Here is a 12411-nt window from a genome sequence, read left to right as displayed (position 1 = left end):
GGATGAGAAAAAATATAGAATAATGATTTTAAAGAAGAATATATTAATGTTAAATTAACAATATTTTTTTTTCATATGTGGTTCATATACTTGTGATTATAATGATAATGAGATCTTATAAAACAAAAAATTAATTTCATCCTATTAATGCATTCATTTGAATTTTTTTTCCCAGCAGGTAAAAAAATCTTTTGAATTTTATCATATGGATTTTCATGATGTGAATACTTACCATTCGTAAAAATATAATTATTTTAGTTTCATTTGATAAAGTATCCTTCCCACCTCTACCTTTTTTTCTAGCTTATACAGTCTTTTTTCAAGGGCCATAAAATATACAAAATACCACAGTGCCTCTGAAATCTAAATACTTTTTGTGTGTTAATCAATCATCATCATCATCATAAATCTCTACAACACAACACATAATATTATATATATATATATATATATATATATTATATACTATTATATAGATATATATATATATATTTTATATATATTTTATAATATATTAATATATATTATATATATAATTTTATTATTTGTGTGTGTATTTTATAAAATATATATATATATATATATATATATATATATATAAAATATATATATATATATATATATTGTAAAATGTTTTATTTATGTTTTGTATATTATTATAATATTACATATACATAAAACATAAAACATAAAACAAAAATACAATATATATACTTATTATATATATAATATATATAATATTAAAATATATAAAATTATATTTTTATATATATAATTTTTATGTATGTATATGTATATGTATACCGTATACGTATAGTATACTATACGTAAAAACTATAGTATACTTATAATATACATAATATATATATATATATATATATATATATATAATATATACATATATATATATATATATATATATATTTTAATTATGAATGAGGATATATTTCTTTCTAGCTCACAGATGGAGATTTTTGAATAAATAAGCATTATGGCAGGAGGCAAGTTTGACCATCCAGCACGTAAACTTCATGCACAAGATGTTTTATCATTAGAGAACAGAGGTATGAATTGATGTTTACTCCTTTTTCTACATTTTTTTCAAAAATCAAGGTGAATGTTCTGATATTACTTGCATAAACTGGGATCACCAACTCAGGCTATTTGGGCACCTGGCACGTTGTCTCTTTTTATGACAAACCCTAGGTAGGGGAGGCCTGAGAGATTACCTAGAAAGTCATGGCCAGACCTATCACAAGGGAGTTAGAGATGGGCTGAAGGCCTACCTGGTGGTTCATTAAGAGGGGCCCCCGTACCTGGCAGTGAAGGTTGGACGCGGCTTCAACTAGCGTCAGCCGTGTTGTTTGATTGATTGATACTGAGTGAGGAGGAGTGGTGCTAGAGATTTACCATGATATGTATTCTAATCAGTTCACAGTTTTCCCAATACCCTTTAGAGGTACTAGAGAACTATGGGACAGCTGTGAATAAATAGGCAGTAATTTTTTGGATCCTAACTGGATTGCTTAAGTCCAGTGAGGCTACATTTGGTAACTTGGTACCATTTCCCTGGTTTTGTTGAGGGTGGGGTTTCATGACTCTCGAAAGTGTAATGGGAAACTCTGAGACTGCAGATAACTACCAAGACATTACATCTTTCAGTACACTTACTGCATCCAGACTCAGATAAGTAAAAAGGCATCACACCCCAGACTCTGGAGTAATTCTAATTACCCAACGCTTTTTTTCTATCTTTAACTGACACTTAACTTGATGCCGTCAGGAAATCTAGTTTTTCCCTTTGTAATGTTTTGAAAAATGTCACTACACATAGATGGCTCCACAAATGCTCATCCTCCAATGTGTCAATTGATAGATTTCACCATTCCATGATTTTTCATGATTTTTTTTTTTTTTTTTTTTTTTATAAATGCTTTCAACATTTAGACATTATGATTATTATAATGTTTTAACATTGCTAAGAGCAATATTAGATAAAAGAGAATATTCCAAAAATAAGGAAAAGGGTAAGCAGTTGAGATTGGTAGTACTAGTAATTAACTCCCAGATGGATAAATACTTGTAGAGCTATCTATGTGTAAAAGACATTTGATGAATAAAACTCACAGTGGGCTGGATATATGCCATTCCCAGTGGCATTGGGTTAATACTTGTATTTGCTTTTTTTCTTGTACATCAATATGTTTTATTGTTTTATACTGAAGCTGGGGCTGCTTTCCAACATTCATTTCATTAATTTTTCCATAAAAAAGACTTAGCAAATTGGAGTACTTCTAGAGTCTGGAGTAGAGTGCCTAGCAGTACATGAAACCCCCAGAAGGGTGTACATTGTGAGGAAATTCCTCAAAGATTAATTGGATACATACCAACCAGTATGCTGGGTCCCAAAGATTGAAAAGTATAAAAGAGAGCATATCTTGATTCTTTCACGTGAATTCAGGAGTGAAGTAAGGATGTGTCCATGCACCAATTTAAAAATTGTTGATTGATACGGGTAGATCTGATCAAAAATGTGGGAAAACGGGTAATAGAAGTCTACACCTGATTTTGGAAAAATTTTTTGCTGTCATGTCTGAGGGTTTGGAGACTGTGGCAGCTCTTTATGTATTTAACAATTAAATGGATTTAGAGGACTCCTTAATAAAAGCAAGATCAGGAATTTGGGTCTGCTAGAAAACCTGTTTACTTGACATGTGTGGTGGCTAGGCATAAAGTCATTAGAGTTTTGCACATCTTTATTTTGTATAATTCTGGGCTGAGCAAAAAGTCATTAGAAGTAAAAAGGACTATCAGTTCTCTCAGGTTGGTATATTACTATTGGGGAAAAAGGATTATGCCCATGTTCCTTAAGGCCCTATATTGCTATTTTGCTGCAAAGGCAGAAATGGAAATTAGGCTATATTTTGCACCTTTTGCAACAGGATCTAAAGGATATGAAGGTATAGTTTCATGAACTGTATGCAAATGAATAGGGGACACCCTGAGACAGGGTATGACATTACTTGCAACAATCCAGGCCTGCCAACATTCCAATCCATCAGTTTGTTTCTTTTCAGTAAGGCCTATGGGGTGACCAAAAGGCTTTTCTTTGGGCATAAAAAAAATCAAAACCTGCTGTGATATGAGATGTGGAGTGACCCAGGCCCATATACAAAGAGGGATCCCCTCTTATGGAGGCAAATTTGGTTAGAGTGGCAGTTTGCCTTCCCTAACAGTAATCCAATGATTTTATATTTTAAAATGTTTTTTCCTCATCCTCTTTGCTTTCTTTCTCAGTCTTCAATTGTTTGTGTTTATGTATGCATTTGAACTTAATTTCAGTATGTGAAAAGTTATAAAAGATTATTTCTAGTAATTTGGTTAACCAGGTGATGCCAGGATGACTGTACATAGCTCCACAAGTCCTTAATCACCAAGAAGTTGATTATTGGTCATACTGATGTCCTTGAATTTTTGTGTAAAAAAATTTAACTCCAGGTATTGGTAACAATTTATGATAACATATATAAACATAGATGACAATAATAATAATATTAGAAAATACAGACTTTACTCATGAAAATTCAGTAAATGGGGGGTGTCTAGGATTTGTTCTTTAAGGTAAAGTAGCTTTTTCATTTCCATGTGGGTGTGAGCTACAATAAGGCTGGCTTAAAATTCACTGTGTCATTAGTGTGGGTTTCAGGGAAAAAGGTGATATCTTTATACTGAAGACAAGAAGCAGTTTGTATATTAAATTGATGTGCTACAAGATTTATTCTAAAATTGTAATGATTCTTGTTATTGCAAGACCAACCAATACCCTTTTCTTGGCTGAAAAAGGTTAATTGATATTTAGATAAATCGGTTTGTAGTTGACTTTAACACCACAGATCTACAATATTCATATTTTTTTTATTGTAGTCAGACTAGTGGAGCTCCTGAAAGTGAAGTTAGATAAATTAATCAGATGTAATTGTATTATACCATATTTAGTAATAATAAAACTCTAGTAATAGGTAGCTAACATTTACTTTATATATATATACATGTCCTGTTTAAAATTTAGGGAGATTGCTTGTTCCTCAGACACATCTTTCATGTGTAGTGTTATATAGATTGGTTATTTGTAAAGCAAACATAAAGTTTTAAAAAGAAATAAGACTTGTAGCCTTTAATCATTTTTATGTTTTTGTTCTTACAGATCAGCTGTTTTAAGGAAGACAGAAATATTAAATATTGAATATTATGTATTTGTTCATATTTTTTTCTGAGATGCATATGAATTACCACTTATGTGTTTGATTTGTAAAATATTTCTGAAAATGTTGCATAAAAAAATCACTGTCCATCTGGTGCTAATAACAGTAGCAGAATTAATTGCTTGACCATGTGACATTAATTTTTCAGGTAATCTTGCAAGATGGAAATACTAATGTCAGTATTACAAACTGTCATACCATTCCTGGTGGAAATGCCTGGATTTCACAAGGTTAGTTAGTTATTGATGATTCCCACTTCCATCATTCTTTGCAAAAATATTTGTTTAAATTACAGGAATATGAATCTTCATCACTTTAATATTTATAAAAGAAAGAAAAAAAAAAAAAAACACTTAAACATGAGTTCAGTTTCTCCTCTTAATTTCACAATGTGCTTCAAATTTATCATTGTACCAGAAACAAGTCACAATGTATGCAGTCAGTGATGAAGGGCTTTTCTGAAGAAATAGTATTGCTTAAAGCATACTAAATACTAAATTCTGTTCACTAATTGAAGTAAGTGGAGGTATAGGTGTGTTCAGTGCACTAAGGCAGCCAAAATGCCAATCAATTTGTTCAGGAGTTCAAGGCTATTTAGTGCATAAGTGATAAGATTCAACTATTCCTGTAGAATCTGTTGGTTTATCTATGCTTCAAAATGGAATTGGCCAACCTTATTCATTTTCTTCTACACATACCCTATTAGACCAATATTTAGGGATTTTTCTTTCCTTTTCTGTATCTTTATGTTATTAGCACAATAAATTCCTTTCATATGTGGTTTGGAGTTTATGGTGTCAAACTATTTAACATTCCCCAAATTATCAATGTGTATCACAACTGAGAGAGTTGATGGTCTTTCACCCAATCATCCAGGATGACATCCTATCACATCCATTGCAGACTATCATTCAAGCCAGGCTGATAGCTTTGTGCCATGCAATGGTTGAGCCTACTCTGAGTTGTGCATGCTAAACATTTATGCTCTTGCTTGGCCCTGGTACAATTGTTGAGAAGGAATAACTCCTCAAAAGTAGGTTTAAAAAGCCTCTTTTTTAGCCTGATTACCTGAAAAGAGGGCTATTTTTGTTTCCCATTCTGTTTTTTTTTTTCTGGAGCCAGCTGACTCTGCATGTCTTCTAACTTGTTTGTTTGTTTTGGATCTGGGCTCCCATTTCTCATTGGGTAAATCCTTTCACTGTGGGTAAATTTTTACTAAAGTTTAGTGGAGTCGGGGAGGGTTTAGGTACTCACTGTGCTGTGCAAATTTATAGGCTGACATAGAGCTCCATTTGCATCATCCTGGCCTTAAAGACGTGTTTAAAAGTTGGTAGTTATACCACAGTGTGATAGGGCGTCATCCAGTGTAAAATGGTTATGATAGTTAAGATTGTTCTCCACTTTCATTTACTTACTACTGAAAGATTTCATTCTCTCTGACGTTTCTCTCCTACTTCTCATCTGTCATATCTCTCTCTCTCCTCTCTCTCTCACTCTCTCCATCTCTCTCTCTCTCTCTCTCATCTCCTCTCTCTCTCTCTCTCTCTCTCTCTCTCCTCTCTCTCTCTCTCTCTCTCTCTCCTGCACGCACACACATATATTTGTTTATTCCCAGTGTATTAATGTAATATTATCTGAGAGTATGGAGTATGGCACTGTTTTCATTTCCCCTAAAGGCCAGTACGTGATGGTAGTAGGTGAAATGCAAGAGGAATTAGACGGCACAAATGCCATCCGTGCAATCAAGATGGCTGACCTATCTTCCAATAGTGTACACGCAGCCACTTGGAAGAGTGAAGTTGCTGAAATCAAGGCCTTAATGCGTGAAAATGCAAGCTTGTGCTCCTGATGGCTTCCTGAATATGAAAGCTACTGAGAGCTAGATACTGAAATTATTATTTTTTTTTTATTTCTTCTTTTTTTAATGTTTGTTTTAGGGCTACATTGTTCTTGTTACAATTTCTTACTCTCTGGTAAATGCATAATACACTGAACTGTAAAATGTAAAACTTTCAGATTTTTTACAAATAAAAATAATTTGAATGAGATATTATTGAAAAACCTTTTACACAATAAAATTTTTTATTTAAAAAATGTTACACAGAAATATTGTACTTCCAGTGAAAAGAAATAACAAAAAAGTGCACTAGGCTGTTGCAATATCTCACAACAATATCCAACAAAAACTATCAAATGGAAATAATAGGCCTATTACATGTTTTTGTTGACTTTCCTAAATTACAAATTGTTGTACATCAAACAATATAAAATGGATCTCTTGGCTAATCCAGCTACTAATGACATTTCTTAAGACAACAACATCCTTTATTACAAGAGAGAAATAAAAATAATGATATAAATATTTATGTTCAATTTCTTCTTCTCTTCTGTGTTAATATTGTACTTTGTCTTCACACGATCCAGTTTCTGCTTGCTTCTTCTCAGCATCCATTTCTTGAAAGCCTTATTACTCTGTAAAACGAGAAGGGTAAATGTAATGAGTGCACAAATACATTTCGAATTATAAATGTCATTTCACAGTATGTCTCATATATATTTAAAAAAATGATACATGTGACCTGAGCTAGTAATAATTACTACATTAGATTACATCACTACTACATTATTCAATTCATACAGAATGTGCACTCTATGTAAAGCTAACCCCCTTACCTGATAGTAGAGAACAACCAAGTATCTTCCACAGACATTGAAACCAGAGAGATGATCACATGCATTTTTCGCATCAAAAATATCTTCATAAACAACAAAAGCTGTACCTGGGGTCTCTGGGGTGTTTGCCATCTACAAAGAGAAAATAACCATAAAAACTCATGATACAACAATGGTGTGGCTGTTGAATGGGAAGATAATGAAATGAATGGTATTATACATCAGAATATATCCTTAAAATGACTATACAATAATGTAGCTAACTAGATAAAGGCTTTTGATACCTTTAATACAGGAGATTAAAGCAATACCTTTGATATAGCAGAGAAACAATTTCTTTGTATGAAAATTTAAACAATTGACAGAACACTTTGAACAGTATACAAAATGAATCATAAACAAACACTAGTAAAGGGCCTCTTGTTAGATAAATATAACAATGGCAAGTTAAAAGTCTAATGGGTAAGTCATACTTACACTCTAATCTGTCTGATGGCACCATATTTTCAAAAATATCATACAATTTCCTCCCCTGTGATTTTGTAAGGCAAGTTTCGCACATAGAGTATGCGGTTAACCTCTGGAGGTAAAACGAACCTATGGGAAAAATAATAGTATCAGTGTATACATATAATATATATAATTTTTCTGAAGAATAGTAGTATCAATATAAATATAAATGTTTGAAAAATGATGGTCACTGTGTAAATATAAATATTTGTTTTAAAAGAATGAACATATTAAAAGTAATTAAAACATATTGAAAGTGATGATAAAAGTCCTTTGATATCTCACAATTAAACCACTAGTTGTAGACAGCACATTAAAACAAGGAAAATAATAATTGTAAAAACAGATTTTTGGCATTTAGTGATGCTATAAACAATTTTGGCCACACCACGTAGGGAGCTTGTTTACCAGTAGCTCCAGAGTCACCAAACTGCCACAGAGAGGAGATATGATGGCAGAATTTTAAACCAGTCAATTTTCTTGGTATAAAAGACAAAGGGTTGAGCAAATAACAAATACAATATAAAATTTAAATTCTATAGGAATACATGAACAATGGTTTGGAAAAATGGCTGATTTGGGGACTATATATTTTTTTCTAATGCTATTAATATTCATGCTATTATTATTGCTGTTGATATTATGTTATAACAACAAAAAAATAAACATAAAAAAAAGTCTTTCCAAAAAATCAAGGAAAAGAAACAGTGTGAGCTAGGTTTGGAACAGTAATTGATTCCTTGGTGATTAAACACTAATGGAGCCATCTATGTACAAAGATACACAATAAATAAAAAGATACAGTGACATGCATGTATTCTTGTTAAATTTCATCAACACTGGTTAAAGCAGGCTCAACAGCACATGTGATATAAAGTTGCTCGGGGGAAAAATTGAAAGCAGGTAATATAAAATTACCCGCTCTCTATACTCTTGGCTGCAGCATAAAAGGTTCTTTTGATGAAAAGCTATAAACTTACATTTAAGGTCTGTTTTCCCATCAACGACTGCAGCCATGACCAATAAGCACATTATGTTTAGCACAGGCTCAACTGTGCTTGCCATAATGAAAATTAATCCCAGAATAAAAAGTAGTCTTTCTAAAACATAACAGGACATTACCAACATTATACTAGCTTAACAGATCAAAATGTGGCTATATGGTATGTCAAAAGACTCAAATGGATCAACTGTCACAATCTTAACTTGCGGACAGCAGGCACATCTGGCTCACAGAATGGGCTATTTAGCCCAGTTTTCCTGATTACTCTTCTTTACAGGTAGGATCTGGAGTGTCAACATATCCTTGCAGAACTCTAGCAGTAATCCCTTTCAACTACAGTCAATCCCAGCAAACCTGGTTTTTCTGGTGATAATCTATAAATATCTAAAACCAGAAGTCATAACAAAAAGAAAACCTACAATGCTGCTGGACTTAAATGGAAAAAAAAATCTTATGAAACATAATTTATCTAGTTTACTAACCTACATTAAAATATGTGTTTTCTTATGTGATATTCTTCAATGTATCATTTAAGCAAGCCGGCCCTAAAAACTTTCCTTCCTCAGAAAAAAAAAATAGAACAGAAATGATACTAGTTATATATCAACTGCTTGAACTTCAAGATTTTCCCCCCAACAAAAGTCACAATTTCAATATTACCTTGCAAATTTCCCTTCGTAAACCTTCATGCTTTCCCTACTATTGGGACCCAAGTTTGTGGGGCAGCATAATTCCTATGTGTATGAGTAGCAGAAGAATCTTTACATACTAGATTCCCATGTGTGGCCACAATGATAAGTCTTCTTAACAAATATTGTTTGAAATTTTACAGTAAGGTGCCCAAAAGTCTGGGCAAATTGAAGATTTAGTCGTCATTAATACTAGAAATAGTATTCTGACATGAACAGAATACCACAAATAAAGAAAATAAAATTGCAGAAATGCTGCTCACAGCACAATCAAACTTGGTACCCTGCTGTGCTTAACGCAGGTTTTGAAGGGCAGAACCCTAATCAACCCTGCATTTTTTAAGTGCCCAAAGAGCACGCCCAAGCCACGGCAACTTTAGATAATTGAGTAAGTTGGGGACTCAGTCTGGCGAGTGCGTCGGGACTGTAAAAAAATTACACCAGATACCTCAAATAGATTTTTAAGATTTCAGATTTCTCTAATTTTTACCTTGAAAATTGTCTTTAGAAGATTGTTTTTTTATAGCTAATAGTATTGTTTGTATCCACTTAAGAGTATTACTGTATCAGCAAGGTTTTCTTTATCTCAACCCAATCCTCCATTCAACGCTTACCCTGTATGTTCATGCCATCCTTATTTCTCTTACACACAGTCAATTTGCCCACATTACTTTCCGTAAATGTCTAAATCAATGTAAAAATCCCTTACATGCGTCCTCGCTGTGCTAACGCCATTGTTGACAATGTAAACGTTCGGGGAGCATGTGTATAAAGCCAACTCTTTTTTTTTTTTTTGTATCTAAAGATCAGGCATGATGAATTAATATTCTGTTACTTAGCGAGTTTAAAATAAAATCATACTCAAATTCAGTATAAAAACACATCTTCATAGATATGTAATAAAATCAAATTTAGTCTACTGGATCCCTTGGAGATATCCTTGTTTATTATTATTACCTGTCGCGGTTTACGATCTCCTTGCCCCAACGATTTTGGTAAATTACCCCTTATTTTTGTTGGGAATTTTGGTACTAAAGAATTTTTTATGGAATCGGGTTACTTAAGGCATTAGAAGATAAGTTCCTTGCTATTTCCGTGTAATGATAAGGGACATATTAACTATTTCATTTAACTGTTTTTTTTAGACGTTGCTTTTGCTATTCGTTTATTTATGTATTTTTTTCGATTTATACTTATAATCTACTTAGTTATCAATAGATTATTTGCATATCTGTTACCTCGTAGTCCTTTTATCATTTTGCTCTCCTGCATTTTATATTTGCATTGTCACGTTTCAAGGTAATTTCTGTGGCATTATAATTTTTCGTATTTGTGGTGTATGAGGTATTTGTACGTCTTTCAGTTAAAGAAGTGATCCATAATGGATATTAGCATAATTTAATATTTAGTTTTTTAGTGTATCACATGAGATTTCAACAATAGACGCGTATATGGAATTGATGTAATCTATAACATTTTTCATTGTTTTTACCTCGATATGCATGACAACTAGAGCTGAAACTCAGGAGCAGAGCGAGTGTACTCGGCTGTGAGCGGGACACTTTCACTACATTTTTTTCCTTTATTTGTCGTGTTGCAGTTGTCTGCAGATTATTTTTTGCCAATGACTACACTTAGTGTCTTCTTACATCAATATCAACTTCACTTTGCCCTCCCTTAGTGTACTGTACTATAAAGATTAGCTTCCTCAACAGTTTGTTGACACATGTTTTATATTAGCTGATGTGTACTTGGAAAAGAGTCATCATAGGGTAAAAAATTTTTATTTAATAGTATTGGATAGCAAAGTATATAGTTGTCTTAAGCCCTTACCAGACTAGCCTTTTTCAGTCCATTCTTCCTTGTCTGCATGAATTTGAATTTTTCCTGCAGCAAAGTGGCTAGCTGTTCTTACTAATTGCATTCATTGTGTTTATGGAGGATCTATACTAAGAGATGTTTTTTACTGATAAATAGAATAAATAACTGATGTAGGTGTAATCTATTATCACAGAATGTTTTTTTGTTGTTTTTTTATAGCACAGTTGTCCAATTTACATACTATTTGTTTAAAAAGGAAATATATATATAGCCTGAAAATTTTAGGATGCTTGTGTGAACCTTGGAACCCAACTTGATTTTTGCAGGAGTCATGTTTGTTTATATGGGAGTGTGGTCTCAGAAAAATCATACAAACATGCAAAAAATTAGCAGAAAAAATCCTAAATGTGATAGAGCCTTCATGTGGACTAATTACTTAAGTCACAGCAACTATATTCTTGGATGAGTGACTGCATTTCCTTTCCTGCATCTCTCCCTCTCTTTCAGAGCACAAAATGTCTTGAACTAATGAAAGAGATGGGGTGTGAATAATAAAAGAGAAATAGATATGTAATACTCAATTTCAAGTCTTGCAATTTGCTCCGTTATTGGCAAGAAAACATTTTTGGACATGAAAAGCAATCCCCCAAACTCCAAAAAAATATAAAATTTAGCCATTATTGTGCTGGGGAATAGGAAGGGTTGGGAACGCAGTCATCAATACCCAAAAATTTGGGAGATGAAAACCTTTTTAAACAAGACCCTAAATTTTTAGTAGGTTAAGTTTTAGAAGCACATATCACCCCACTTGACCTCATTTGAACCCAGTGCTTTCCCTGCACTTTTTGGGGGGTTGAAGCCTTTTGTGGGGGAAAAAGCGACAAACAAAGCAAAGGGTTGCAGAAAAGGGCACATAAGCCTTTAGCATTAGTGAAACTTTTTTTATTTGTTCAATTGTAGATAGTTTGATACATTCTGTCTTTCTTAATCAGGGCCAGCTTTTTTTATAAGGTCAACCAGGTTTTTTTTAATATGTAGAGCTGGGGGAAAAAATCATTTTTGTGGTTTTTGCTAGTTTCAAAAGCCTTCTGAAAGGGTTTTAAGATGTATTTTGTTGTGTGAAATAGACTTTTTTAAGTTTTTTTATTTTTCTTTTTATTTTCTCTACAAAAACCCATAATATCAAAAAAAAAGTAATGTTGAAAATGATATATTTTTTTTCTCTCACATTTTGAGAAAAACAACATAATAAATGTAAAATAAAAAAAAACAAATTTTTGAAATTCTTAGTTTTAGGGGGAGCTTTTTGAGGGATAAAAAGGATGCAAACTACTATAAGTATTTGAAATTAAGTTAACTAGAACCCTTTTTTTATATGTATATCCCATAGCCCCCAAAAAAATGATTAAAAAGAATCCATTTTTAAAAAAACCCTAAAAGTTTTTAATAAATT

General features: G+C 32.5%; 2 protein-coding genes across 5 annotated transcripts in view; one reads left to right on the top strand and one right to left on the bottom strand.

The window, feature by feature from the left end:
- Window positions 1-6120, top strand: part of LOC119595424 (recQ-mediated genome instability protein 2-like) — a 10818-nt gene extending 4698 nt beyond the window's left edge. For all 4 annotated transcript variants that reach the window (XM_037944515.1, XM_037944516.1, XM_037944517.1 and 1 more), the window contains exons 4-5: window positions 4411-4492; window positions 5939-6120. In XM_037944515.1, coding sequence (XP_037800443.1) covers window positions 4411-4492; window positions 5939-6111 — 255 coding nt within the window. In that variant the 3' untranslated portion in view covers window positions 6112-6120. The remainder of the gene's footprint in view (window positions 1-4410; window positions 4493-5938) is intronic.
- A 253-nt stretch (window positions 6121-6373) lies between these two features.
- On the bottom strand, window positions 6374-7070 carry LOC119595423 (splicing factor 3B subunit 6-like). Its single transcript, XM_037944514.1, has 2 exons — window positions 6936-7070; window positions 6374-6734 (listed from the first exon to the last, which is right to left on the bottom strand). The coding sequence occupies exons 1-2, from the start codon at window positions 7065-7067 to the stop codon at window positions 6591-6593; spliced, it is 276 nt and encodes a 91-aa protein (XP_037800442.1). The 5' UTR covers window positions 7068-7070; the 3' UTR covers window positions 6374-6590.
- Between the last annotated feature and the right edge of the window lie 5341 nt (window positions 7071-12411).

This window comes from Penaeus monodon, chromosome 36, assembly GCF_015228065.2.
Source record: "Penaeus monodon isolate SGIC_2016 chromosome 36, NSTDA_Pmon_1, whole genome shotgun sequence".
NCBI lineage: Eukaryota > Metazoa > Arthropoda > Malacostraca > Decapoda > Penaeidae > Penaeus > Penaeus monodon.
This window is presented reverse-complemented; position numbering and strand designations above follow the sequence as displayed.